General features: G+C 63.3%; 2 protein-coding genes across 9 annotated transcripts in view; one reads left to right on the top strand and one right to left on the bottom strand.

Moving 5' to 3' along the window:
• Positions 1 to 17877, top strand: part of MACROD1 (mono-ADP ribosylhydrolase 1) — a 119906-nt gene extending 102029 nt beyond the window's left edge. The window contains exons 4-11 of one of the 8 annotated variants that reach the window (XM_045574131.1): positions 2417 to 2446; positions 14860 to 14976; positions 15335 to 15456; positions 16381 to 16411; positions 16533 to 16606; positions 16864 to 16945; positions 17032 to 17061; positions 17212 to 17314. In XM_045574131.1, the coding sequence (XP_045430087.1) occupies positions 2417 to 2446; positions 14860 to 14976; positions 15335 to 15456; positions 16381 to 16411; positions 16533 to 16606; positions 16864 to 16945; positions 17032 to 17036 (461 nt within the window). In that variant the 3' untranslated portion in view covers positions 17037 to 17061; positions 17212 to 17314. Of the gene's footprint in view, positions 1 to 2416; positions 2447 to 14859; positions 14977 to 15334; positions 15457 to 16380; positions 16458 to 16502; positions 16607 to 16863; positions 16946 to 17031; positions 17065 to 17202 lie in introns of those variants that run through there. The other 7 variants (XM_036417398.2, XM_036417397.2, XM_045574132.1 and 4 more) reach the window with 7 other exon arrangements.
• Positions 17878 to 18111: 234 nt separating this feature from the next.
• OTUB1 (OTU deubiquitinase, ubiquitin aldehyde binding 1) lies at positions 18112 to 25042 on the bottom strand. The gene is made up of 7 exons (XM_036417400.2): positions 24888 to 25042; positions 23247 to 23308; positions 22923 to 23021; positions 19465 to 19583; positions 19212 to 19296; positions 18923 to 19117; positions 18112 to 18462 (listed from the first exon to the last, which is right to left on the bottom strand). Exons 1-7 carry the CDS (start codon positions 24943 to 24945, stop codon positions 18265 to 18267), a joined length of 816 nt encoding a protein of 271 aa, XP_036273293.1. The 5' UTR covers positions 24946 to 25042; the 3' UTR covers positions 18112 to 18264.
• Between the last annotated feature and the right edge of the window lie 2808 nt (positions 25043 to 27850).

Here is a 27850-nt window from a genome sequence, read left to right as displayed (position 1 = left end):
TGTGGCTCGAGTCACCCACCTGCTGACCCGGCTTTGGGTCCAGGCCCCGTGCTCCGGGCCCTCACTGCGCTGCCCCGAAACCGGGCCCTTACCTCACCCTCCCTCTCAGGTTCTCCCCACACTCAGCACTGCCCGCTGCAGCCACAGTTCCAGTGGCTCCCGGCCTGAGACCTTCAGCAGCCTGTTTGTCCACATCGCCATCCCCACCGGCACCAATGGGCGAATGAGTGAGTGAGTGAGTGAATGAGTGAGTGAATAAATTAATGGGTGAGTGAATTAGTGAGTGAATGAGTGAGTGAATTAGTGAGTGAGAGAATGAGTGAGTGAATGAGTGATTGAATGGGTGAGTGAGTGAGTGAGTGATTGAATGAGTGAGTGAATGAATGAGTGAATGAGTGAGTGAATTAGTGAGTGAGTGAATGAGTGAGTGAATGAATGAGTGAATGAGTAAGTGAATGAGTGAATTAGTGAGTGAATGAGTGAGTGAATGAGTGAGTGAATGAGTGAGTGAATTAGTGAGTGAGTGAATGAGTGAATGAGTGAGTGAATAAGTGAATGAGTGAGTGAATTAGTGAGTGAGTGAATGAGTGAGTGAATTAGTGAGTGAGTGAGTGAATGAGTGAGTGAATGAGTGAGTGAATGGGTGAGTGAATGAGTGAGTGAGTGAGTGAATGGGTGAGTGAATGAGTGAGTGAATTAGTGAGTGAGAGAATGAGTGAGTGAATGAGTGAGGGAATGAGTGAGTGAGTGAGTGAGTGAGTGAATTAGTGAGTGAGTGAATGAGTGAGTGAATTAGTGAGTGAGTGAGTGAATGAGTGAGTGAATGAGTGAGTGAATGGGTGAGTGAATGAGTGAGTGAATTAGTGAGTGAGAGAATGAGTGAGGGAATGAGTGAGGGAATGAGTGAGTGAGTGAGTGGGTGAGTGAATGGGTGAGTGAATGAGTGAGTGAATGGGTGAGTGAATGAGTGAGTGAATGGGTGAGTGAATGGGTGAGTGAATGAGTGAGTGAATGGGTGAGTGAATGGGTGAGTGAATGAGTGAGTGAATGGGTGAGTGAATGGGTGAGTGAATGAGTGAGTGAATGAGTGAGTGAATGAGTGAGTGAATAAGTGAGTGAGTGAATCGGTGAGTGAGTGAGTGAGTGAGTGAATAAGTGAGTGAGTGAATGGGTGGGTGAGTGAGTGAGTGAATAAGTGAGTGAATGGGTGAGTGAGTGAGTGAGTGAATGAGTGAGTGAATAAATGGGTGAGTGAGTGGGTGAGTGAATGGGTGGGTGAATGGGTGAGTGAATGGGTGAGTGAGTGGGTGAGTGAGTGAGTGAATAAGTGAGTGAGTGAATGGGTGGGTGAATGGGTGAGTGAATGGGTGAGAGAATGGGTGAGTGAATGGGTGGGTGAGTGAGTGAGTGAATAAGTGAGTGAGTGAATGGGTGGGTGAGTGAGTGAGTGAATAAGTGAGTGAGTGAATGGGTGAGTGAATGGGTGAGTGAATAAGTGAGTGAGTGAATGGGTGGGTGAGTGAGTGAGTGAACGAACGCAGTGGACACTGGTGGCTGCAGGTCGTCGGCCACTCTAGCCCCACGTGCAGCAGGCAGGACCCTGGCAGCTGTGCCCCCCTCATCGCCGCCATACAAACCCAGGCCCACAGGAGCCCCAGCCCCTTCACCTCCCCTCGCCTGCCTCCTTCCGAGGACACTGTGCCCAGAGCCTGAAGGCCCAGCTGGCAGCCCATCTCCACCCTCCCTACAGCCTGCCCACCTGACGCCCCACCTGCCTGCCCCACCTGCCCGTCCCACCTGACACCCCACCTGACCGCCCCACCTGACACCCCACCTGACACCCTACCTGACACCCCACCTGACACCCCACCTGACACCCCACCTGACTCCCCACCTGACGCCCCACCTGACGCCCCACCTGACATCCCACCTGATGCCCCACCTGACACCCCACCTGACGCCCCACCTGACATCCCACCTGACACCCCACCTGACACCCCACCTGATACCCCACCTGACTCCCCACCTGACGCCCCACCTGACGCCCCACCTGACATCCCACCTGATGCCCCACCTGACACCCCACCTGACGCCCCACCTGACATCCCACCTGACACCCCACCTGACACCCCACCTGATACCCCACCTGACACCCCACCTGATACCCCACCTGACACCACCTGACATTCCACCTGACATCCCACCTGACACCACCTGACACCCCACCTGACACCCTACCTGACACCCCACCTGACGCCCCACCTGACACCCCACCTGACACCTCACCTGACGCTCCACCTGACACCCCACCTGATACCCCACCTGACACCACCTGACACCACCTGACACCCCACCTGACACCCCACCTGACATCCCATCTGACACCCCACCTGACCTCCTTTTCTCTCTCTTGCAGCCAACAGCTCCCTGCTCGGAGGCGGCGGTGGTGAGTGACCTTTGACCCTTCCTGTGGTCTGAGAGTGTGGGGGCAACATGGGGGTGGGGGGAGATGCCACTCCCCCTCAGCTGCTTCTCTCCCCGGGCCCTGTGCCTAGCTACTGCCACAGCCCTCCCACTGCCCCACAGGGCCCCACGCCTCCATCTGCCCCTCTTTCCTGCCCCCCTCTCGGCCTTGTCTGCTGCCATCGCCTCAGACACATTCAGGTGCCGGGCGGCCTGGGCAGGTCCCACTCTCTGACAGAGGCCTCTGGTCTGTGATTGGGGGGGGCGGGGGGGGCGTGTGAAGTTGGAAAGGGCCAGGGACTGGGGGGAAAAGCCCAGCCCTGCCTTTGACCCTGCCCTCTGCCTGCCCGCTGCCTGCCCTCTGCATGCCCTCTGCCTGCCCGCTGCCTGCCCGCTGCCTGCCCTCTGCGTGCCCTCTGGCCTCAGTTTCCCCGGGGGAGGGGAAATTACTGTCCGTGTTCTGCTCCGAAACCTTGGCCGGTGACCGTAGCAGGCCAAGGTCTCGGAGCCAGTGAGCGCCCGCGAGGAGGCGGACCCGCAGGGCCGGGTGGGCGGGCCCGAGGTCAGCGTGGGCTCCCAGCCAGGCCAAGGGCAGCAGGTGCCACGGGGCAGGCCCCTGCCCCAGGCCCGCTCCCCCGCCGCCGTGCCCGCGGCCCCAGCCCTGGTTGCTGGCTGAGCTGCCATGTCTGCGCGGTGATGGCGGGATGATTGGCGAGGCGCGGGGCAGGGGTTAATGCGCGGCGGGATAAATCCGGGGCCGTGTTTACGGCAGCGGAGGCGGCCCAGGCCGGCTGTAAAGGGGGAGTAAGAGGGGCAGGAGGGGCAGGATGAATAAGAGCAGCGCTGAGCATGGCGGGGCCAGCCAGGATGCGGGGGCTGTTTGTGCTGGCGCTGTTTCCCTCCCTCCCCCTTCTCCTCCGCTGTCGCTGTGGAGGTCACAGCCGCCCGAGGCCTCCCAGGATGAGGGGGCTTCGCGGGAGGGGGCCACAGTCAGGCCCCTGGGACCCTCCTCCGAGGCCGGTCCTTTCGGAGGGCCCTGTGGCCCCGCTCTGCCCACAGCCACCCTCCCGTCCGCGCATTCGTCACCCAATGATGGAGCGCCTGTGGAGTGCGGGGCCCTGCCCGGTGCCAGGACAGACCCGCTGGGCACAGGAGGGGCCTGGGCCCGGCCTCTCAGGCTCCCGGGCCCGACGAGAGCACCCGCCATTGCACAGGCGGTCAGGGCGCTCACGGGCCCGGTGGGGGCTCGGCGGGAGAGTGTCCAGCCTGGGCATCAGGCGGCTCCGGGAAGGAGGCGGTGCCTGCGGGCGGGCAGAGCCGGGAGAGCAGTGGGAAGTGTCCTGGGCAAAGGGGCCAGCGGTGAACCCTGAAGTGAGGGAGACATGGGGGTTGGGGGAAACTCGGCAGATGGGACACGTCAGAGCCCAGCAGGGAGGAGGGAGGAGGGAGGGGATGGGAGACCACCTGAGGGGCTGGAGTTTTAGGCACTCTGTGTCCAAAGACAAGGATCACAGAAACAGCGGGCCTTCTAACTCCTAGGTCAGGTCACACCCCTCTTCCGCTCAAAACGCTGCCAGGGCTCTCACCTCCATCAGAGCCCTGGTCCCTGCTCCCCGGACACCGCTCAGGCCCCCACCACACCGCCCGGCCCTTCCCGCTCTGCCACACCGGCCTCCACACACCGCCCGGCCCTCCCCGCTCTGCCACACCGGCCTCCACACACCGCCCGGCCCTCCCCGCTCTGCCACACCGGCCCCCAGACACCGCCCGGCCCTCCCCGCTCTGCCACACCGGCCTCCAGACCCCTCAGGTCCCCACCACACCGCCCGGCCCTCCCCACTCTGCCACACCGGCCCCCAGACACCGCTCAGGCCCCCACCACACCGCCCGGCCCTCCCCACTCTGCCACACCGGCCTCCACACACCGCCCGGCCCTCCCCACTCTGCCACACCGGCCTCCAGACCCCTCAGGTCCCCACCACACCGCCCGGCCCTCCCCACTCTGCCACACCGGCCTCCACACACCGCCCGGCCCTCCCCGCTCTGCCACACCGGCCTCCACACACTGCCCGGCCCTCCCCGCTCTGCCACACCGGCCCCCAGACCCCTCAGGTCCCCACCACACCGCCCGGCCCTCCCTGCTCTGCACCCACACCTGCCCCGGGGCCTTCGCATGCTGAGCTCTCTGCCCAGTCCGCTCCTCAGACAGACACAGCTGCTCCCTTCCCCTCTACCACCCCAGCTCACACCCCCTTCTCCGAGGCCCCCTCACCCCTACGTGAAATCGCAGCCACCCGCCCCGCCTCCCAGGCCCTCACAGGGCTCCCAGTTTCCTTTCCCGTCGGCTCCTCTCCCTCCCCAGCCAGACAGCCTCCCGTGGACGGTGCTCCGTTTGAGGTCTGTCTGCCGGAGAACAGAGGCTCGGAGGCAGGACTGTCTCCAGCGGAGCGGCCGCCGCCGGGAGCAGGTGCCCAGGGAGCGGCCGGGAGCGAGTGAACGGCCCGCGGTGCAGGCGGGAGGCTGAGGTGCCCACCGGGGCAGGGCAGCCACTGCGGTTCCGGGCCCGGCGGGTGTGGCTCATGGGTGGCCTGGTGGCCTCACTCCCGGAGGTCAAAGGGCACCTGCTCTGGCCAGCCTAAGGAGGGAGGCATGTTGGGGTCCCTCTAACCCCCATTCCTGCGTCACCGAGGGCGAGGGGAGGCTGGGCAGCCCCCGGTGCGGCCTGACTGACGTGGAGATGGATGGGGTGAGGGGGCCCGGGAGGAAGTGGGCCCGGAGTCCAGCCTTTTAGCGCCGCGGAGATTGATGGAGCTGCCGGCACTCGCCGGGCTGTCACTCCGCTAATGTGATTGGAGCAGGTGGGGGCGGGGGGAGGGACCAGGGCAGGGGTGAGGCTGGGCTGTCACTCCGTTAATGTGATTGGAGCAGGTGGAGGTGGGGGAGAGGACCAGGGCAGGAGGGAGGCTGGGCTGTCACTCCACTAATGTGATTGGAGCAGGTGGAGGGGGGGGAGAGGACCAGGACAGGGGTGAGGCTGGGCCAAGAGGGAGAGGGTGCCCTGTGCCGGGACATCTCTGCCTTCACCTCTGTCCCCTGTGCCCTCACCACCCTGGTCAGGCCAGGTCCACCCCCTTAGCCCACTGGGGAGGAGCAGCCGGGGCTGGGGGCCAGGTCCCTACCTGATGCCGCCCAGATGGACCCCAGCCTCCCCATGGGGTCCCCTGAAGTTCCCACCAGGAGGGGTTCAGGCCTCTATCCACCCCCAAGTCTCCTGTTACCACCCTTTTACCCACCCATCCATCTCCCTTCACCACCCATCCACTGCCCAGCCATCCACCCATCTACCCACCCTCCTCCCATCACCACCCACCCACCAGCCCAGCTGTCCACCCATCTACCCACCGTCCTCCCATCACCACCCGCCCACCCATCCATTTCCCATCACCACCCACCCGCCCACCCATCCATCTCCATCACCACCCGCCCACCTGCCCAGCCATCCACCCATCTAACCACCGTCCTCCCACCACCACCCGCCCACCCATCCATTTCCCATCACCACCCGCCCACCCATCCATCTCCATCACCACCCGCCCACCTGCCCAGCCGTCCGGGCATGTAACAAGCCCGAGTCCCTTCGGCCGCCGTTCAGATGGCTCCTCCCACGGCTGTGCCTTCCCCGCGCGGCGCTGACCCCGAACGGACTCTGTCTTGTGTTTTTCTCGTTGCCTGTGTCCCGCTGGAAGGTTCTTTCCCAGGAGCGGGGTTCTGGGCACCGTGTGGGGCGGTGGGTGGCTGCTCTGTGCTGGGCCCTGTCTCATGCCCTGGGCAGCTGGCAGCCCCGAGGGGGCCTCTAGGAGCCGGGGCGGGCCTGCGGAGCGGGGTGCAACAGCCCCATGTCCACTGCCGGGCACCCCAACCTCAGGGAAAGTCCCCCCAGGTCGCTGGGGCCAAAAGACCCCCCCAGAGGGTCCAGGCTCCTGGGCCTCCCCCCAGGCCCGGGGGCCACGCCAGGTGTGCAGCTTTGACTCCGGTGGTTCTGGGACAGTGAGACTGGGCACCCCTCCTCCCCTCCTTCCGGGGCTCCTCCTGAGCGTGTGTTTGGGGGAGGGAGTCAGCACTGGGTTCTGCCCTCAAAGAGCTGTGCCTTCTCTCCTTTTGGTGGAAGCTTCCCAGCAGAGGGGGCATCGGACTCCGGCCCCAAAGGCCCCACAGGCACAGAGGGCAGGGCAGAGGCCCCCAGGCAGAGGGCCACGTCCTGACAGCCTCTCAGCCTCCCAGCTTTCCTCCTCCCTTTTCCCTCCTCCCTCCTCCCTCCTCCCCCCTCCCCCTCCCCCCTCCCTCCTCCCTCCTCCTCTTCCCCCCCCCCCACCCCCGTCCTCCCTCGGAGAGCCTTTTACTGTCTCGGAAAAATAATATTTTTAAACACTCTCATTGTATGGTAAGAAGGGAGGCGGGCCCTAAATCAGGCCGGATCGACAGGGCCCTGACGCGTGTCCCTCTGTTTATTAGGACTGAAATGTTTGCTTGGCGATAAGCAGCCGGCTTTCTCGCCGAGATTTGTGCGCGCTTTTTCAATTACCCCTCGTCTTTCTCTGCCACTTGCGCACTAAAGGGATAATAAATGTATCGGAGCGTTTCAATTATTCATCTAAATCATGACGGCGCCTGCCACGGCCCAGCCTCATGACAGATTAATTCAGGGCCCTTCCTCTCCGGCCTGGCCATCTCCGCCCGCCTGGCCGTGCCCCCACGGCTGGCCGAGGGCTGCTGGCTGCGGTTGGTGGGTCCCTGGCAGGGCAGGTGGGCAGAGCGGGATGGAGCCCTCCCCCCTCTCCCCCACACTCACATCGCCCTCCTTTTGGGGGTCGGAGGCCCACCCACCTGAGGAGCCAGCGCCTGCCCCCGCCCTCCCGTCCGCTCAGCTCCGTGCAGCTCCCCTCGCCCACGTGGCAGGTCCGCTGGGTGTGCCACTGCTCCCCGTCAGACCACCCCCTGAGGGGCCCGCCCAGCGCTGTCTGTCCGCTCCGTGCAGACCTGTGTGGGGCTGGCTGTGCCCAGGCCCTGACTCCCCCCACCTGTGTGCCCGTGTGCCCAAGTCCCTCCCCCACCACGCGCTCCCTACCACCTGGGCCCCCTCTCTCCGCACACGGGCACCAGGCACGCATGACCCGGGGGGAGCTGTGCCTTCTCTCCCTCTCAGCCTCTCACCACCCTCCCACCGCCCTCCCTTCCTCCCTCCCTCCCTCCTTTCCTCTCTCTCTCTCTCTCTCTCTCTCTCTCTCTGCCTGCATGGCTCTGCCTGCCCCTCTCTCTGCTCCCTCGCTGGAGTCTGTCTCCCTCTCGACTGGCTTTCTCTCCGACACGTGCCCCTCCCCGTTTCCCATTCTCTCTCGCTCCCTCTTCTTGTTCTCTCTCTCCTGCTCCCCTCTGTTCTTAGACAGTCAGGCCCGGGAGGATCGGCGAGGCTTCCACTGTTCTGCCCGTATGCCTGCCACCCAGCAGCCCGCCTGGCAGCACTGTCTCCCATGGCCCCTGCCACCCAGCAGCCGCCTGGCAGCACTGTCTCCCAGGGCCCCTGCCACCCAGCAGCCCGCCTGGCAGCACTGTCTCCCATGGCCCCTGCCACCCAGCAGCCCGCCTGGCAGCACTGTCTCCCGAGGCCCCTGCCACCCAGCAGCCGCCTGGCAGCACTGTCTCCCGGGGCCCCTGCCACCCAGCAGCCCGCCTGGCAGCACTGTCTCCCGGGGCCCCTGCCCGCAATGCTTCCCGGGCTGGCGCTCTGAGTAGCTGAGCCGGGCACCGGGGGCACCGAAGGCGGCCTCCAGCCCCTCGAGACGGGCTCTGGGGGGGGGGGGGGGCTGGGCTCAGAGGAAGCAACTTACTAAGCACCACAGCGTGCCAGGCTTGGGGCAGGCACGGCCCGCACCCTCTCACCTAGAGGGTCTGGGCTGGGCTGCAGGGAAGGGCACCTGGGATGTGGGAAGAGCAAAGGGAGGACTCTCAGACCTGCCCCTTCCCTGCTCAAACTTCTCCCCTTGATGGGATCCATCCCAGGTTCCTGCCCGGCTCCCGCCCTGGCCCCTCAGCTAGCCTTCCTCCCGGACCGCCTTCTCTGGCCTTCCAGAAGCCAGCTCTTGCCTCTGTCTCATCTGTTCAGGTCTCCCACTTCGGAGAGGCCTTCCCAAGCACAAAACAGCACCCCCTCTCCCTTCGGCCGTGTTTTCACAGCTGATACGGGAGCTGTGCTGCCCCCTTCCCACAGGGCATTACCCTGGCCCTCCCCACTGCTGGGTGCCCCTGGGAGCCACGGGGGAGGGCTGTGGGGTCACGGAGAGGACTGTGGGGTCATGGGGGAGGGCTGTGGGGTCACGGGGGAGGGCTGTGGGGTCCCGGAGAGGGCTGTGGGGTCACGGGGGAGGGCTGTGGGGGTCACAGGGGAGGGCTGTGGGGTCACGGGGGAGGGCTGTGGGGGTCACAGGGGAGGGCTGTGGGGTCACGGGGAGGGCAGCGGGAGCCACGTGGGAGGGCGTGGGTCACGGGGAGGGCCAGCAGGCATCTCCGGTGGAGGGAGCCTCAGCCTCGCTCTCAGTTCAGGATTTTATTTCACCGGCTCCTGGGAGCAGGGGGCGATAGTGAGCCGGGCAGTGACACTGGCTCCCCAAGTGCAGGCCCCGCCTCCCTGCCGCCTGCCTGAAGCCAGGGCCTTGCTGAGCCCCTCCCTGCAGAACTCACGTGCCCTCACCTTGATGCACTGGCTCCAGCATTCGCCTCCCATTTTGCAGATGAGGAAACCGAGGCCCCTGAGGTGACCTGTGCTCCCCACCCCTCCCTCCCGCCGTCACTCAGCCGTAGGCCCTGGCTGGATAGGAGGACCAGGGGACGCTGTCCCCAGAGGGGGCTCTGGCACGGCTGGTGGGCCCCCTCCCCCCGCAGGCAGCTGCCGGGGGATTTTAATAACGGGAGTGATTTTTGCATGATGAATGAGGTGCCGCCGTTGTGTACATAATGAAGCCCTAATGTTTTCAAATCCCCATTTAAGGAGCTGATCTCACCCCATAATGAATTTCAGATCACATCACAGCGCTGCCGTCCATCCATCTCCTCCCGGGGCGCCCACCCACCACGGCGGCGTGAGGGCGGGGCCTGGCGCGCATGAGCCCGCACCCCCGGGACCGCGGGCCGGCCCAGGCCTGGCACAGAGCTGGGGCTGCTGTGGGTGTTTTTGTTGTTTGTTGTTTTAATCTTTATTGTTGGGAGTATCACAGGTGTCCCCCTTCTCCCCCCATTGCCCCCTCCACCTGGTTCCCACCTGCCCCAGGCCTTCACCGCCCTGTTGTCTAGGTCCCTACGTAAGATCTTCGGTTAATCTCTTCCCACACTCACCCCTTCCCGCTGACACTCATCAGTCTGCTTCCTGTGTCCACGCTTCTGATTCTGTCTTATTCACCAGTTTATGTTGTTCCTTAGATTTCTTATTTTTATATGCATTGTTGATAGAGATGTATTTGTTGCCGTTTTATTGTTCATATTTTTTTAAATCTGTTCTTCTTAAATAATACCCTTCAACATTCTGGTGGTGATTTCGGTTTGGTGGTGGTGACCTCTTTAAGCTTTTTCTTATCTGTGAAGCTCTTTGTCTGACCTTCCATTCTGAATGATAGCTTTGCTGGGTAGAGTAGTCTTGGTTGTAGGTTCTTGAATATTTCTTGCCACTCCCTTCTGGCCTGCCTAGTTTCTGTTGAGAAATCAGCTGACAGTCCTATGGGTGCTCCCTTGTAGGGAACTGCTTTTCTCTTGCTGCTTGTAAGATTCTTTGCCTTTAGCCCTTGGCATTTTAATTATGATGTGTCTTGGTGTGGTCCTCTTTGGGTCCCTCTTGTTTGGGGTTCTCAGTGCTTCCTGGACTTGTAAGTCTATTTCTTTCACCAGGGAGGGGAAGTTTCCTGTTGTTTCTTCAAATAGGTTGTCAATATCTTGCTCTCTCTCATCTCCTTCTGGCACCTCCATAATTCGAACGTTGGTACGCTTGCAGTTGTCCCAGAGGCTCCTTACACAATCTTCATATTTTTGGATTTTTTTTCTCTTTTAATTGGGTGTTTTTTGCTTCCTCATATTCCACATTGTTGATTTGCTTCTCAGACTCCTCTACTCTATTATTGAATCCCTCTAAGTTACCCTTTCAGTCAGTGCATGCTTAATTTCTGACTCTGACCTTCTCACTAAGATCCCTGAAAGTCTCATGGAGCTGTTCACTGGGCCTCCAGCGAGGTGCAGAGCCAGCCACTGCCTGGGACCGCCCTGCAGGTGCTATCTGTATGGGCTTGGAGGTGCCCAGATGAGACCCAGCTGTAAAACAAGGCAGGCTTGTGTTAGTGCAGGATCTTGGGCCCTTCGCTGATAGGTTTGGGGCCTGCTGAGCCAACTGCATCTTGTTTAAGAGATTTTAGCTAAGTCTGAAGCCTGAGCCAGGACAGGCCTTTTATATGCAAAAGCTGCTGCAATCAGATTGGGTGGAGCTGCAAAATGGATGGGGCAGGGTCTCCGGGAATCACCAGAGCAGAACAAACAGAAATGGCTACCAGTCAGCCCTGCTACCTGGGAGGTTCCAGCATGGGAACAACGACCCCGGCCAGCGCCTCCGCCTGGGACAAAGCCACTGAGTTCATGCCCCGATGCCAGCCAATCCAGTTCCTCCTCATATGTGTCTGGTCCCCCAGAGCCTCCCCTGGCGCTGGCGCTCAGAAGAAGCAGGACCTTGTAAGTTCAGTTTGTGTGCCAGCTCTTTAAAAGGAACAGCTGGGCTCCAGCAGTCTCCATGTCACTCAGCCCCAATCCCCAACACTGGGCCTCAGTGTCCCCGTCTGTGAAATGGGATGACAGTGCGATAAAGGGCAGGGCACATTGGTACATTCTCTCACTGGATGCTCAGGCCCACCCTGGAGGAAGGTGCTGTCACTGACCTTGCTGAGGAAACTGAGGCACAGAGCTGAAGTGATGCAGAAAGGAGGGCGGAGCTGGGGGAGGGACTTGGGTCTCACTGGGCTGGGTCAGCTCTGCCCTCACAGCCCCAGCCAGCTCCATTCAGAGACACAGAGATACCTCTCCCCACCCCCAGGGTGCTCCCCAGGCCCGGCCTCTGCCTTCCTGCCCGGGGCTGACAGGAGCCTGGGCAGAGCAGGGCGGCTGAGGGCGCACAGGCAGGGACACACACCCCCATGGCCATGGCGGGAGCTTTGCCTCCAGGAGCTGCGGTCCCTGCTCCTGCCTCGGACTCTGAGCTGCAGCCTCTGACAGGAGAGAGACCTTGGACAAGGTGCTAAATGACTCTGGCCTTCAGTCCCTCCCCCCAGGCTGCCACTCAGCGCATCTCAGTCCTCCCACAGCCCTCTGGGCCAGTTCTGAGGCTTGGAGAGGTCAAGTGACGTGCCCAAAGCCACCAAAAAGCTTGTGGGCAGGGTTTCTGGGAAGAGAAACGCCAGAATTGGTGTGCAGTGGCCAGAGCCGCCAGACAGTGGAGGGGAGAGGAGGGGGTGGAGGGAGAGGCCCAGGGCCAGTCAGGGTCTCCCCCAGGCCAAGGCCTCCTCTGGTTCCTGTAAATAATTAATTAGCCCCTGCTTGCTTGTTTGTTTAGCATGAGGAATGCTCTCCCACTGAGATGCATTTATTGCTGAATAAATTTAAATATCTAATCTTTCCTTCATGAATATTACAGCACCCTAAATAGCGGCCAACAGATCCTAAGCACCTTGGCAAATGGCCCCACAGGAGCCTGCCTGCCTGGCTACAAGGATGCCAGGCTGCAGCCTGCCCTCTGCCCGCGCCCTCCCTGCTCCTGGGCGGCCCTGCCAGAGCCTGGCCTGTGCTGACCGAGGGGCTGGCCGAGCTGAAGGCCGAGGTGGGGGTGTGGAGGCCACACCGTCGGCAGGAGGGCTGGTGGGCTCCCAAGCAGAGCACTGGGCTTGTCTGGGGGTGGGGGGCCTGGGAGGGCAGGCCGGAGCAGAGGGCAGACGGCCCCCAGACAGCTGCAGCCTGTCCACTTCTGAGAGGCCCAGGGAGGGGACTGAGGGGCCAACCGGTATGAACTGGGGACATCCCCTCCCACAGGAGCCCAGGGCCAGGCCCAGAGCTTTCCCAGCGTGCCAGGTCAGCAGGAAGGGGAGGGAACTCTCGGATGGAGCCTCCGGAAGCGCCTCCTGCAGCCTCCAGGGCTTCGCTGGGCCTAGCAGGAGCCCAGGCCAAGCCAGGCCTGAGCCTCTGCCAAGCAGCAGACCCCCTGGCACTGAGAGGAGTGTGGAGAGGGAGGTGGCAGGGGATGGGGAAAGGGATAAAGAAAAGGGGTGCGGGGTGCTCTGGCCAGGGAGGTGCCCAGGCCCTTCCCTCATCTCTGCTTGGAGGGAACTGCTCCCCTGGCCGCCGGACCCCGTTCTGCTGAGGAGGCTCCAGCCGGGGCCTCGGCCAGCTACCACTCTGCCTCCGCCTCCTGCCCCCGGGTCAGCCCCAAAGGCCTGGCGGCGGGCCTGGCCGCGCTGCAGGAAACATTAAACCCCTGAAGCACGGATCTCAGTGAGCTCCACTTCCGCCGCAGGCCCAGGTCACCCGCAGGCCGGGCAGCTGAGCGCCAAGTGGCCGGCACTGCTGGGCAGGACGGGGATGTCCCCGGGGAGCTGGCTCAGCCTCGTCCCTGCGCTCACCCCTGTGCCCTGAGCCCTGAGCCCTGAGCGCTGCACGCCCTGAGCCCTGAGCCCTGAGCCCTGCACGCCCTGAGCCCTGAGCCCTGCACGCCCTGAGCCCTGAGCCCTGCACGCCCTGAGCCCTGAGCCCTGAGCCCTGCACGCCCTGAGCCGGACGCCTGCTCCCCGCACTCTCAGTGTGCGCGCCGCGCGTGCCCAGCCTGTCACTCCGCCCTGCGAGAATACAGCGGCCACACGCACCTGCACCCGTGCCGGCTCTGCTTACCCACACCACAGGCTAACTCGCCTTGTCCCCCAAGAGCCCTGCCAGGTGGCTGCCTGCTAGCGTTTCATTAGACAGAGAGGCTGCACCCCACACATCTGTGACCTCGGGGCTGGGATCTGAACCCAGCACCCAGCTCCCAGCTCCTGCTGGGGGTCACCGGGCACCTCCACCCGGAGCAGGCACTGCCCGGGGCACCCCGTACACTCCAGGCCGAGCACCCCCTCAGCCCCAGACTCTCCGCGCCTCCCATGGGCTGCAGCGGCCCGATCCCTGCCCAGTTCCAAAGCCCCCAGGTCCCCCTTCTCCTCCCCACCGATGGGGTGCTCTGGGAAATGTCAGCTCAGAGTAAAGCCGCAAAGTTCAATTTAATTGGGACCCTCCCCCGCCCCAGAGGCAGGGGGGGGGGTCCACCTGGTGTTCCTGAGCCTGTGCCCAGGTTGGGGGTGGGGCTGCGATGGAGGAGGCAGGGCCCATGGAGAGACGGTGGGCCTGCCCGCTGCCAGCGCTGTGAGCTCCCGGCCCTCTGGCCTCTCCGGGGAGCGACAGGTCTCCTCCAGGCCAGGACACCAGCTCCGCCCCAGGGGAGGTCACAGCCCCAGTTTTCCAGATGAAGCAGCGGGCACTCAGGAAAGGACTGTCCAGCCTGCCCCATGGGCACCGGGAGGGAGGGGGAGCCTGGCCCTGGCCCTGGCCCTGGCCTGCCTGACGCTGAGCCTCTCCTCCCCCAGGCCCTGGCACAGGGAGGGGGCTGAAGGGGAGCCGCCTCTGCGCCCGCCACGCCCCCGGGGTTGTTTACCTGAGCCGGGCGGCCCCCAGAGCCTCCGCCCGGCCCCAGAGCCGCTCCGTTCTGGCTCCGGCTCCCGGTCTAACAGGCCCGGCGGCCCCAATTAGGGCAGATCGCTAACGAGGCGGCTTGTTACTGAGCAGGTGCGCCCCGAGGGGCCGAGGACCAGCTCCAGGCCCGGGCTGGATCTGACACTGGTCACCAGTGGCCTCAGTTTCCTCGTCTGTAAAGTGGACCCAGAGCTGGCGAGGCCCGGGAGCCTGGCCTCGGGGGGTGGACCTGGGGTGGGAAGAACTTACCCCTGGCCCAGGCCTGTAGCGGCACCTGCGGCCCGACCCCAGGCTCAGAGCCCGCGCCCGCGCCGTCCGCCCGGAGAGCAGCGCGGGCCTGGCGCGCCCCCTGCCGGCCGGCCGCGCCGCCTCCTCCGGCCGCGCCGCTCTCCGCGCCTCCGTGTCTCCCGGGGGAAGCACGGGGGGGTGGGGGGTAGGGGGGCGGGGGCGGCGGAGCGGCTGGCAGCCGCGGGGGAAAGGCGGGTGCCCGCGGGGCCCCAGCACCATCGAGGGGCCCGGACCGCTCAGTGTGGGCCTCAGCCTTCCCCTCCGGACAATGGGCTGGGGGACGCGGGGAGCCCAGCTCACTGCCCCTCCCCGCAGTGGACGGCTGCATCCACCGGGCCGCCGGGCCGCTGCTCACCGACGAGTGCCGGACCCTGCAGAACTGCGAGACCGGCCAGGCCAAGATCACCGGCGGCTACCGGCTGCCCGCCAAGTGTGAGTCCCGCCGCCCCGCCCGGGGGGCGCTGCCCGCCGGTCACTGTGCGGCCCCGGAGCTGCCGGCGGCTCCTCTCCGGGAGCACCTCGCAGCCCCGGGTGCCGGGACCGGGCCTGCCCCACACCCCGGGCGGTGCAGGCTGCGGGGGACAGGCATACAGGGAGGGGGCGCTGAGGGCGGACCTGCGGAGGGGCCGGGGTCCATCGCGGGGTGCACTCGGCTCCAGAGCACTCGGTGCGCCGCATCCCGGCACCCGGAGGGGGAGGGCCCCTTCCTGCCCCTCCAGAGCCAGGCTGGCCGGGGAGAGCCGAAGGCACAGGGACACCCGGCCCTGACCCGGCCGCCTCCCGCCCGCAGATGTCATCCACACGGTGGGGCCCATCGCCTACGGGGAGCCCAGCGCCAGCCAGGCCGCCGAGCTCCGCAGCTGCTACCTGAGCAGCCTCGCCCTGCTGCTGGAGCACGGGCTGCGCTCGGCGGTGAGGGGCGGGGCGGGCAGGGCGGTGAGGGGGGTGAGGGGGTGGTGAGGGCGGTGAGGGGCGGGGCGGGGCGGGCAGGGGCGGTGAGGGGGGGTGAGGGGGTGGTGAGGGCGGTGAGGGCGGGGTGAGGGGCGGGGCGGGGCGGGCAGGGGCGGTGGGGGGGTGGTGAGGGCGGTGAGGGGCGGGGCGGGGCGGGCAGGGGCGGTGAGGGGGGTGAGGGGGTGGTGAGGGCGGTGAGGGGCGGGGCGGGTAGGGGGTGGTGAGGGGGGTGAGGGGGTGGGGCGGTGAGGGCGGTGAGGGCGGTGAGGGGCGGGGCGGTGAGGGCGGTGAGGGGCGGAGCGGGCAGGGGCGGTGAGGGGAGTGAGGGGGGGTGAGGGGGGTGAGGGGGCGGGGCGGTGAGGGGCGGTGAGGGGGGTGAGGGGCGGGGCGGTGAGGGGCGGTGAGGGGCGGGGCGGTGAGGGGGTGGTGAGGGCGGGGGCGAGGCAATGAGGGACGGGGCGGGGCGGGCGGTGAGGGGCGGGGCGGGCGGTGAGGGGCGGGGCGGGCGGTGAGGGGCGGGGCGGTGAGGGCGGTGAGGGGCGGAGCGGGCAGGGGCGGTGAGGGGAGTGAGGGGGTGGTGAGGGGGGGTGAGGGGCGGGGCGGTGAGGGGCGGGGCGGGGTGGTGAGGGGCGGGGCGGGGCGGTGAGGAGCGGGGCGGGGGGGGGCGGGGCGGGCGGTGAGGGGCGGGGTGGTGATGGCGGTGAGGGGGCGGGGCGGTGAGGGGCGGGGCGGGCGGTGAGGGGGCGGGGCGGGCAAAGGCGGTGAGGGGCGGGGCGGTGAGGGCGGTGAGGGGGCGGGGCTAGGGCGGAGCGGCGAGGGTGGTGAGGGGCAGGGCGAGGAGGGCGGGGCGAAGTGACGCTATCCCTTCCCCTCCCTCCCCGCCAGGCGTTCCCCTGCATCTCCACCGGCGTGTTTGGTGAGTGGGTCCAGGAGGAGAAAGGGTGGGGTGGGCAGGCGGGCAGGTAGTGGGAGCTGAACGTGTGGCAGAGCGGCAGGGGGCGGGGCAGAACCCGGACTCACTCTCTTGGGGTCCCCAGGCTACCCCAATGAGGCGGCGGCGGAGGTAGTGCTGGCTGCACTGCGCGAGTGGCTGGAGCAGCACAAGGACAAGGTGAGGCTGGGCCCGGGTGAGGGGGCTGGAGGAGGAGGGTGATGGGGTGCACCCCGGTCCCACTAAGCAGCCCCGTCATCGCCAACGGTGTCTGGCCACACCAGTCCTTCCTGCACCCCCTCCTTCCCCTCACACACCACGGACCCCTTCTGAGAAGGGTGAAGCCTAACTGGAAGGCCGTCCCAAGGGGCGAGGGGACAGTGACCAGGCGGGACCCGGGAGAGGGTGGCTGTGAGGCTGACCAGGCCCTGGCGCAGGTGGACCGGCTGATCATCTGCGTGTTCCTGGAGAAGGATGAAAGCATCTACCTGCAGCGGCTGCCCCACTACTTCCCCGTGGGTAGGTACCTGAGGCAGGCCCACCCCCCGCCCCCACACCCCCGCCCCCACCCCCCAGGCCGGTTCTCAGTGTCCTCTGCCTTCCAGCCTGAGGCCCGTCGCACACCCTGACCAGGACTGGTAAGCAGGGCCTGGCCTGCTGTGTGGCTGCCCACTAACCTGCCCACTAACACGCCCGCTCCCCCTGGTGCTCACCCACAGGGAGGCGGCCTGGGAGCCCCAGCCCACACCCCCTCCAACCTCTGTCTCTGCCCGCAGACGCAGACGCGGACGCGCCGGGGCCTGCTGGACCTTGCTCCCAGCTCTGAGGGTGCTGAAGCCTGCCGCTGGGCCCGGGCATCCCTTCCTCAGCCCCGCTCCACAGGAGCCTAATAAAGACCAGCCGTTGCAGCTCGCGGTCTGAGCCTGACTGGGTGAGGGAGGACCGCCGGTGCAGGCTCAGGGCAGTGAGAGTTCAGGGCCAGGCGATGGCGCACGTGGGCAGTACTTCACATTTATTGAGGGCCTGCCCCCCAAGGAGCTCACAGCCTGGGGATTGAGCCCCCACATGTGCTGGGGTGGGGAGAAAAGGAAGTCAAGGCAAAAAGGCAAGCAATGCAGACACCGGGGCGGAAGCAAAGGGGTGCAAGCAGGCACAGGCAGGGGCCCGGGGTGGACAGGGGATGGCAGCCTGGTAAGTCCTGCCTGGGGACCTGACCAAGCAGAGGCCTGAAGGCTGCCCCCCTACCAGGTGGGGTCGCCTGGGGGTGCAGAGGTACCCCAGCTCCTCCGCCTGCTGAGTCAGGTTCCACCATCATGTGGGCCCTCTCCTCCCAGTGCTCCCTGACATGCAGACCCCGATGGAGAGCAGGCAGTTGGGGCCTGGGGCCCCGGGCAGGACAGCAGGACGGAGGTGGACTATGAGGGGCAGCTTGAAGCCTCGATGGTCCTAGGCCCTGGGTAAGCCCCCAAGGAGCTTCCTGGGCCAGCTGGGGGGGGGGGGGGGCACGAAGGAAGCAGAACCCCAACAATCAGAGGGAGCCCCAAGAGGCCTAGCCCCTCAAAACTGCTGGGAGGCTTTGGGGGGACAGGTGAAGGGCTGAGGAGCCCACGGGGGGGGGGGGGGGGGGTGTCAGCCAGACACAGAGCACCAGGCGGCAGCAGCAGAGCAGGGACACGCACACGGGCTCACCACCAGCATCCCCTTTAATAAAACGTGGAGGGTTGTATGACAGGGAAGGGGGAGTGAAACAGGACCATTTACAACCACACAAAAACCTCTGTACATGTCTAGTGCCTGGCAGAGGGGAGGGCAGCAGGGCCGCGGCGCCAGAGCCAGCCCTATTTGTAGAGGATGTCGTAGTGTCCAGGCCGGTAGAGCAGGTAGACCTTGGGCTCGGAGCCCTCGGGGAAGACGTGCGGGTTGGTGGTGCCGCCCTCGCCGCGGTCCATGTACTCCACCTGGATGGACACGCTGAGGGCCTGCGCCAGCGCGATGATGTGGATGTGGTCGCTCTCCTTGCACATGGGCTCCACCTCCTGCGGCACAGGGGCGGGTCATGCCTGGGCTCAGCCCCTCCCCGGCCCCGCGGACCCCAGGCACACCTCCTGCGGCACGGGGGCGGCTCAGGGGCGGCTCAGGGCCTGGGCTCATCCCCCTCCTCCAGCCCCACCAACCCCAGGCACACCTCCTGCGGCACGGGGGCGGCTCAGGGGCGGGTCATGCCTGGGCTCAGCCCCTCCCCGGCCCCGCGGACCCCAGGCACACCTCCTGCGGCACGGGGGCGGCATGGGGGCGGCTCAGGGGCGGCTCAGGGCCTGGGCTCAGCCCCCTCCTCCAGCCCCACCAACCCCAGGCACACCTCCTGCGGCACGGGGGCGGCACGGGGGCGGCTCAGGGGCGGCTCAGGGCCTGGGCTCAGCCCCCCGCCCCCAGGGCTCCCACCCCGAGAGGAGAGGGAAGGAAAGAGGGTCCGAACGTGAGAAGCGGGGGTGGCACCTGCTGGCAGAACTCCTTGACGGTCCGCCCGCCCTCGATGAAGTGCTCGAAGAACTTGCTCTCGCGCTGCAGGTAGCCCGAGGTGAGCAGCCGCAGGTAGACCACCAGGTAGTCCGAGGTGCTCTGGTCATTGAAGGAAGCCAGCAGGTCGGCTACCGAGGTGTGCTTCTCCACCTGCTCGATCAGGTCCATGAACTGCCGGAGAGACAAGACGAGGGAGGAGATGGTCAACCCCGCCGCGGCCAGGCAGCCCCGCCCCCTCTGGCCTCCGGCAGCAGGACGGGCTCACCGTGTTGTGGAAATCCTCAATTGTGAACTCGGTGAAGCCCTGGGCCACCAGGTCTTCTTTGCTCTTGGCAGACACAGCCTTGAACCTGGAAAGAGGGGGAAGGGAGGGGCGTGGGCTCCTCAGCCAACAGAGAGGCCCAGCCTAGTGTCTGCCCTCAGGTGGAGCTGTACACCCTAGTCATGGAGGAAGAGGCGGGGGCCCACAAGGCCCCTGCACTGCGCCACCCCCTTCAGGGCAGGTGCCCACCCCTCACCTCTGCAGCTCCTTGCTGTCATCCAGCAGCGCCTCCAGGTGGGAGAAGCCGAAGGCTCGGTAGAAGCAGTTGCCGTCGGGCCTGGTCTTGCGGATATACGAGTACTTTTTGTGGAGGTCCTGCAGGGAGGCAGCCGCCCCGGGCCATCAGCGTCCCCAGCACCAGGCAGGCAGGCACACCACAGGGTGGCACCGAGCCCCACGCAGCTCCCTGCCGCCCTGGGCTGCTGACTGGCAGTGGGAATCACCTAGTGACCACTGCCCGGAGCCCCCAAAGCCTCGGGAGCCTCGACTTACGTACACGCTGGCTGCATGAGTCACCAGCCACTAGCCACTGGCCACGCCAGGTCCGGCTCCGGCACCGAGAGCCTGGCCTGCAGGGCTGTCTGCTCATGACAACGAGCGAGCGAATCCGCCTGGGCCAGTGCGGCTGTGCCGTGACCAGACTTCCACACTATGAGGACGGGGCAGACTGGTTCGGGGCAGGGGTGCACAGCCCAGGCTGGGGTGGGACACAGCTCCCCTCGGGAGCTCCTCACCTCTACCCTGCGGCTCACAGGTACCACCTGTAGGTGCTGTCTTCAGTTTCCTAGCCAAACTCCATAGACTTTGTTAGTCAAACCCGCCCCACAAGTGGCCAATAGTGCTGCCTGGCAAACAGGCCTCACTGCTCTCCTGCTCCCAATGGCTCCTTCATCCCTTCTCCTCCTTAAGCCCCCTCTCAAGACACCTCCACGCTTTCCTCCCCACCCTCTCCTGTCCTCGGCCCTCACTGCCACGCCGCCTCGTCCCTCTGACCTGTGATGGTCAGGGTCACCACCAAACCACCACACCCTTCACGACACGCGTGTCACCTGCGGAAGATGGTCACCACACACATCCATCCCAGTGACCGTCAGGTGCAGGCACAACCCTGCTCAGGCCGGGACAGCTTCCGCTTGTCAACCCTCTTGATGTCATCCATCTTGGGATTTAAATACCGTAGCCTTAATGTAACTCGTCGCCTGCCCTATCTCAGGCCTGACCTCCAATTTCAGCTCCCACCTCCAGCTGCCTCATCTACCGCCTCTAACTGCCCAGCCCAGCAGCAGGTGCTGACATCCCCCCGTGCCCGCTCCTCTCGGCCTTCCCCTCCATCAGCTGCCCCCCCCCCCCCCACTCCCTAAAAGCCTCGGTCCTTGCACCCTCACCCCACACCCAGCGCAGACTCTCCGGCTCTGTCTCAGATGCATCCAGCACCCCGCACCTGTCACTGCTTAACTCCGCCTCCTGCTGATCCGACTGCAAAGCTTCCATCAGGTCTCCCGGCCTCCACCTGTGCTCAGCCTGCTCTCACCCCGCCACCTGCGCAGCCCAGAAACCTGCTGATACCCTCCGCTTCCTCCACGTCCTTTCTCCAGTCGCAGCCCCATTTCCCACAGCCAACTGCTCCCCACTCGCCTCCACGCACTCCAACCACCATGTACCCCTGCCCAGCGGCCACAGCCCCCTCCCATGCTCAGTTCAGTCATCCACCGCCGCCCAGCTGCCCTTGGCTGCTCTGTCTGTCCACTCCGCTCCATGCGGGCAGGAGTTTGCCAGTGGTGGTCATCCCTCCGTCTTCAGGGCCCAAACAGTGCCCGGCCCACAGCCTGTGCTCATAACTGTGAAGACAACGGCTCACAAGCGTGACAAGAGCCCAAAGCACTGCAGCTCAGGGAGCGCCCAGAACCTGCTGAGCAGTCTCCCTGCCAGGCCTCTGGGGAGGGCTAGCACCCATATCCTCCTGACCTCCGAGGGCCCGTTCGCAGAGCCACCAGCTGTGTAGGCTCTGTCGCCTATGCTCAGGCACAGCAGAGTGCGGAGTCAGTTCTGCACACACAGCATGCTGACACTCAGACATTCGCTGAATGCCTCGATGGGAAAGAACCCAAGACACCCCCCGTCGATTTACCAGGGAGCCTAAGTGTGGCAGGGAAGTCCTACAATAAGGCCCCACCGCACCAACCAACCACGTGAGGGAGAGGAGAGACCTGCGCTGGCTAGGCCCTGGCCGTGCCCCGCGCACAGAGCTCAGATTGACCACCGGCATTCCCTGCAGCATCATGTTCGCCCGGTGAGGTGGGACTCCGCCCAGCGATGCCCAGGCTGCCTAAGCCCACACCGCTGGAAGTGGTGAAGAGGACTCAGACCCCGGCTGTCAGGCCCCAGAACCAGTACCGTCACTCTCCACAGACCTGGGGCAAATCACAAACACCCTAAGCAAGGGGCAGAGTAGACCACAGGCCACACACAGCTGTATGTACTGTTTGATCCACATAACATTTTATTTTTTAAATCCTCACCCGAGGATATTTTCCCACTGATTTTTTAGAGAGAGAGAGAAAGAGAAATTTTGAGAGAAACATCAATTGGTTGCCTGGAGCGGAGCCTGCAATCTTTGACTGGAATTGAACCTGGGACCTTTCGGTCCACGGTGTTGTATCCACTGAGCCAAACCAACACACATGTGTCAAACACAAGGCCCGCGGGCCAAATCCGTCCCGCCAGGCCTTGCAATGTGGCCCGCACCGCGCTGTCATCACTGCACTCCGCTGCATTTCCATCACAATGACAGTTTATGACTGTTCAGTAAACCATTCGGCCCGTGATTTAGGCTGGATTTTAGATTTTGGCCCCTTCTCTGATTGAGTTCGACACCCCTAAGCTAGGGTAATCCACGTAACATTTTAAATTTGAACCACCTGCCAAGTGTTAGGAACCTGGAGATTTTTTTTATCAAAATGATTTCTGGCTTCTCTGGGAAAAACAGATCTGGCAACAATGGAGCGACAGCCACAGTCCCTCCCATGGGCCCAGGTGCTTCCATGCCCTGCCCGTCTGGTGCAGACTGTGGTGCCACTCACCCTGCGCCTGACCACCTTCCATCACTGGGTTACCAGCTTGGCCCTGACATGGATAGAAGGGTCTAAGCGTCTCTGATCCTTCGGGGGAGGTGGGAAAGTGACACTTACTAAACCCCAGGCTGTCATGTTACTGGGTTACTGTTTACACAAACCCACTGCCACATCTCTGCCTCCGAGCTCCAGAGAAGTGAGCCGTTAAGGGGCTTACCTGTTTGTAAACGAGGCAGCAGGACCTGGCACAAAGGTCTAGTCTCCACCCCCAGTCCATGCGGCCCACTGTGAGCACCGAGACCATCAGGCCCCACCAGCCTCTCAACTGCCCTCAACAACCGTGGGCCATGCTTCCATCTCCCCCACTCACAGACAGGAGGCCGGAGGCCGGAGGCGGTAAAGGGCCTGAAGGATGCAGCTGCCGTGTGGCAGAGTCAAGATTTAAATCCAGGTCCTGTGATTCCAGCAGCCAGAGGGCTCCCCCACACTCCACCCTCTAAGAGGCCAGGCCCAGCGAGGAGGTGTCTGATGTAGACCTGCTCCTGCTCCCACCCCCACTTCTGCCCGCACGCTGGGCTCCCACCTTGATCTTCTGTTGGTAGATATTGTCGTCCTCAGCATACTCCTTGTACAGGACAGACAGCTCCAGCCGCTCTGAGACCAGAGGGTTCTGCACAGCAATCTGCAGGGGGCAGAGACCGTCACGCCTGGCCCAGAACACCGAGCCCTGATGGAAGGGTGCTGGGCCAGGCCCCCGGTGGCTCAGGGACAGACCCTCCCCCCTCCCCGCCTGAAGGCACCCCGTCTCTAGCCCAGCTGGAGAGGAAAGGGCTCCCAAGCAGAGAAGAACAACAGGCCGCAGGCCCAGCCTATGCACCCATCACAGAGCGCTGGCCACAGCCCTCACCTCTTGTTGAATTCGGTCCTGCTGAGCCATGATGGCTTCATCATAGGCAAGACAGTTAACACCTGGAAGAAGCAAGCAGCCAAGGATTACCGGGGCCTGGCTAGCTCCTCTAGGCCGCTGGACCAAGGACAAGAGCAGCCAGGAGAGCAGCCTGCAATCTGGAAGCGGGCACCTCACATCCTGTTCCACCACCTGTTCTTCTGGCAAAGCCCTCCTCTCCAAGGCCTTATTTTCCCCCATTTGACATGCAGGGCAGAGGCGGTCACCCCAAGGTGTGTCCTCCCCTCTAGCACCCCTCTCCCCCACAGGCCGGGAGTGCTCAGGGGCAGGCGGGCAGGATCCCCTGGGAAAAGAGGAGGCAGATCCTGGGCTGGATAATATTCCTGTGAGCCTGCACTTGCTTGACCACGCCCTTCCTCCTCCTGCCGCCCTGTGCACCCTTTTACTTATTTTTATTGTTGATAGTGTTGATATTTTTATTGTTGATAGTTACAGATATCTCCCATCTCCCCCCCCCCCCCCCAGCCCTGTGTATTCTCAATGGTGCCCACTTCACAGGTAACACAATGCCCAGGTGAAGTAACCTGCCCAAGGTCACAGCTAGCAAAGGCTTGTGATGGAACCCAGGCCTGCCCAACCCCAAGGCTGAGCGCCTCCCAGTCCCGCTCCCGCCGCCTCGCTGCAGCCTCCCTCCTGCAGGGCCTCCCTCCGGTGCGGGGGCCACCTCTCCGGCCCTCGGTGACATCACAGGGAGCGGGGATTCGAGGGGCTCGATGAGCAGCCAGCGGCCAGGATTGCTGGTCCTGGCTCCTCAACGGACGTGACCCCGAACAAGACCTTCCCCGGGCGGGTCTCCCAGGGCTGTCCCTGGAGTGTGGGGCTAAAGGGGGACGGGGCGGGGGGGGGGGGGGGGGGGGGGAGGGTGCGCTAACTTTGAAGCCAACACCGTGGGCCTGAGCAGCCCGGGTCCGCAGCTGGGCCTCGGCAATGACTGTCCCTCCACCCAGGGGACCGACTCGGTTCCCAGGGCCGAGCTCGCGAGTGAAAATGGAGCGAGTGACACCATTTTGAAAGGCCCCGCTCTCCCGAGGTCTCAGGAAACAATGGCCAGGCGGGCGGGCAGGGCTGCGGGGCCGGAGGAGGGGGCTCCCCGGGGAGGCGGGCAGTCCTCCGGGCACACGCCCGCCGCTCACCCCCGCCCGCAGCATCCCGGCCGCCCGGCCTTTGTGCCCGCGGCCCGGGGAGCGCTGCCTTCGGGCGCCGCTGCCCCGGAGAAGGCGGGCGGGCGGCGGGCCCCGGCCTGCGGGCAAGGACCGGGCCGCGGGCAGGGGACCCGGACCCGGAGCCGGAGCCCCGCGGGGGGCGGGGGAGGGGGCGGGGGTGGGGGCGGGGGGCGGGGCGGCCCAGGCCCCGCCCCGGGGCGCGAGGGGAAGGGCCGCGGGCCGGGCCGCCCCGCCCGCCCGGACGGGGGTCGCGGCGGCGGCTCCTCTATTGTGAGGGGGAGGGGAGGCGGCGGCGGAGAAAGGGCGGTTCGCGCGCCCGGTCCCGGCCGCCGGCCGCGCCGCCCCCCGCCCCCCCGGCAGCCGGCGGCCCCGCATCGCGCCCCGGGCCCCGGCCGGGCGGTCCTCCCGGAGCCGGTACCTTCGGCGTCGCTGCCCAGCGGCTCCTGCTTCTGCTGCTGAGGTTCCTCCGCCGCCATCTTTAAACAGCGCCGCACTGCCGACCGCTTCCGGGTCACCCGTTGTCCTCCTCCGGAAGAGAGCCCCTCCTCGTGACCCCTCCCTGGCAACGCCCCTAGCAACGGGGTCCCCGGGCCGGGCCGCGGAGGGGCTGGGAGGCCCGGCGCCGCCGCACCGCCGCCGCACCTGCGGCTCCGGCTCCCCGGCCTCCGAGCCTCCTCTCCGGAGGCGGCCTGTGCGATGGAGGGGAGGCGGGGGAGGGAGTGGCCCGAGGCGGCGGGCTCCGGGCTCCGGGCTCGGGCTCCGGGCTCCGGGCTCCGGGCTCCGGGCTCCGGGCTCCGGGCTCGGGCTCCGGGCTCCGGGCTCCGGGCTCCGGGCTCCGGGCAGAGGAGACTCGCTCAGAGAGCCTCGGTTTCGGCGGCTTTGGTTCCGCCTCGGGCGGGAGGACCGAACCGGGGCGGCGCTCCCGCTGGGAGGGAGGCGGGTCTCTTAAAAGCCGGGACCTGGCGGCGGCGGCCTGTGAACCAGGAGGTCACGGGCGATTCCCCGTCAGAGCTCCCCACCCCCGTGTGGGGCTATGGCCGTGCCGGGGGCAGCGGGTCCATGATGCTCTCATCATTGATGTTTCTCTCTCCCTCTCCCTTCCTCTCTGAAATCAATGGAAATAATAGTAAAAAAAAACCAAAAAAAAAAAAAACCGAGTTGATAAAAATGAAAAACATTAGTGGCTGCCAGGGTTTAAGGAAAGTGGGTGTGGTTGTAAAAAAGAAGCTGGAGGGATCCTTGTGGAGATGAAACATTCTGTATCTTTTTTTTTAATTTTTATTGATCTCAGGAAGGGAGAGGGTGAGAGAGAAACATCAGTGATAAGAGAAAGTTACTGATTGGCTGCTTCTTGCCCGCCCAACACACTGGGGACCCAGGCCACAACCTCTTGATCAGAATTGAACCTGGGACCCTTCAGGCCGTAGGCCGACTGAGCCAGACCAGCTAAGGCTCTGTATCTCTTAAATATGTTTTCTAAATTGATTTTTATAGAGAGGGAGAGAGAAGAAACCAGAATTCAGCTGCCTCCTGCAGTCCTCTCACAGAGGACTGAGCCTACACGCCCGGGCACATGCCCTAACTGGGAATTGAACCAGCAACCTTTTGGTGCACTGGTGATGCCACATGGGCCAGGGCTTTCATATGTTTTTATTGATTTTTTTTTAATTTTCTTTTTTAAATATACTTTATTGAGTTTTCACAGAGAGGAAGAAAGAGGGATAGCGAGTTAGAAACATCGATGAGGAGAGAGAAACATCGACCTGCTGCCTCCTGCACACCCCCGGGGATGTGCCCACAACCACAGCACATGCCCCTGATCGGAATCGAACCCAGGACCCTTCAATCCGCAGGCCGACACTCTATCCACTGAGCCAAACCGGTTCTGGCTTTATTGATTTTTTTAGAGAGAGGATAAGAGAAAGAGAAACTGACCCATCCATACACCCTCTGTCCCTGATCAGTCTGAATTCACAACCTGGTCATGTGCTCTGACTGGGAATCAAACCCATGACCTTTGGCCCTGACCTATTTTACTCAGTGGTTAGAGCAGTGCTTCTCAACCTGTGGGTCTCAACCCCTTTGGGGGTCGAACAACCTAAGACCATCGGAAAACACAGATATTTACATTATGATTCGTAACAGTAGCAAAATCACAGTTATGAAGTAGCAACGAAAATAACTGTGATTGGGAGTCACCACGTGAGGAGCTGTGTTAAAGGGCCGCGGCATTAAGAAGGTTGAGAAGCACTGGGTTAGAATGTCAGCCCTCAAAGGGTCACTAGTTTGATTCCCTGGAAGCAGGTTCCATCCCCAGCCACAGCAGAGCGCCAGTAGGAGGCAACTGATGGGTGTTAACGTTTCTCTCTTTCCTCCCCACCCCCCTCCCTTCCACTCTCTAAAAATCAATGGAAAAAATATCCTCACTCCTTGGGTGAGGACTTTTTAAATATATTTTTATTGATTTCAGAGAGAAAGGGAGAGAGAAACATCAATGATGAGACAGATTTATTGACTGGCTGCCTCCTGCATGCTCCCTACTGGGGATTGAGCCCACAACCTGGGCACGTGCCCTTGGCCTAAATCGAACCCGGGACCCTTCAGTCTGTAGGCCGAAGCTCTATCCACTAAGCCAAATTGGCGAGGGCTGGGTGAGGATTTAAAAAAAGATCTTTCAGAAAGCATTATCTCCTACCAGAATTAGACAGTGAATTGGACCGGTATTATGGAAATGCATACAATTAATGTCAGTAGGGATTAATAAGCAGCTGTTTGCTAATGTGCTTCCTTTCAAAGGGTTGGACCTTTAATTGCTGCAAAAGGTAAATTTTATTTTTTCCTTTAAGTATCTGTGTGTTCTTTAGCTAGGCTAAAATTTGCTAAAATGCCTTGGTTTCTTTTCAAAGCTCGTGTAATATTTCTGATTTTTCAGAATATTTGCAATAAGAATCAGAAATTTTATTTTAAAAAAAGAAAACACACAGTTAGGAGCTCATGTCTTGGCAAGATCTGGGAAACCAACATTGTGAAACTCGCTATTTTGAAAACAGTAATTCTCCAGATGTTAACATCTAACATTGACAAACTGTATCATTGTACTATTTTATATCAGCAAAAAGGGATAAATATGATTATGTAACTAACAAAAATTATCCAAATAGGTGAGAGAGCAAATCATCTAAGAAAATTCAGAATACCTTCTGTTTCGTAGCCACATAGATTTGGGACATTAAGGAACATTGGGAGCTAAATTTATGATTGGCAAAAATCTGGAAGATGAGTATCAAAACAGAAGACCTGTGAGGAGCTAGCTATTTCAGGAGGTGTCCCTCCAGAGTGACCTGGCGGAAGTCTTGAATTTGGAAATTGGGTTCTGCTTGC

The sequence above is a fragment of the Pipistrellus kuhlii genome, unplaced genomic scaffold (genome assembly GCF_014108245.1).
Source record: "Pipistrellus kuhlii isolate mPipKuh1 unplaced genomic scaffold, mPipKuh1.p scaffold_m20_p_59, whole genome shotgun sequence".
Taxonomy (NCBI): domain Eukaryota; kingdom Metazoa; phylum Chordata; class Mammalia; order Chiroptera; family Vespertilionidae; genus Pipistrellus; species Pipistrellus kuhlii.
The sequence above is the reverse complement of the archived record's forward strand: the minus strand, read 5'-3'. Positions and strand labels throughout refer to the sequence as shown.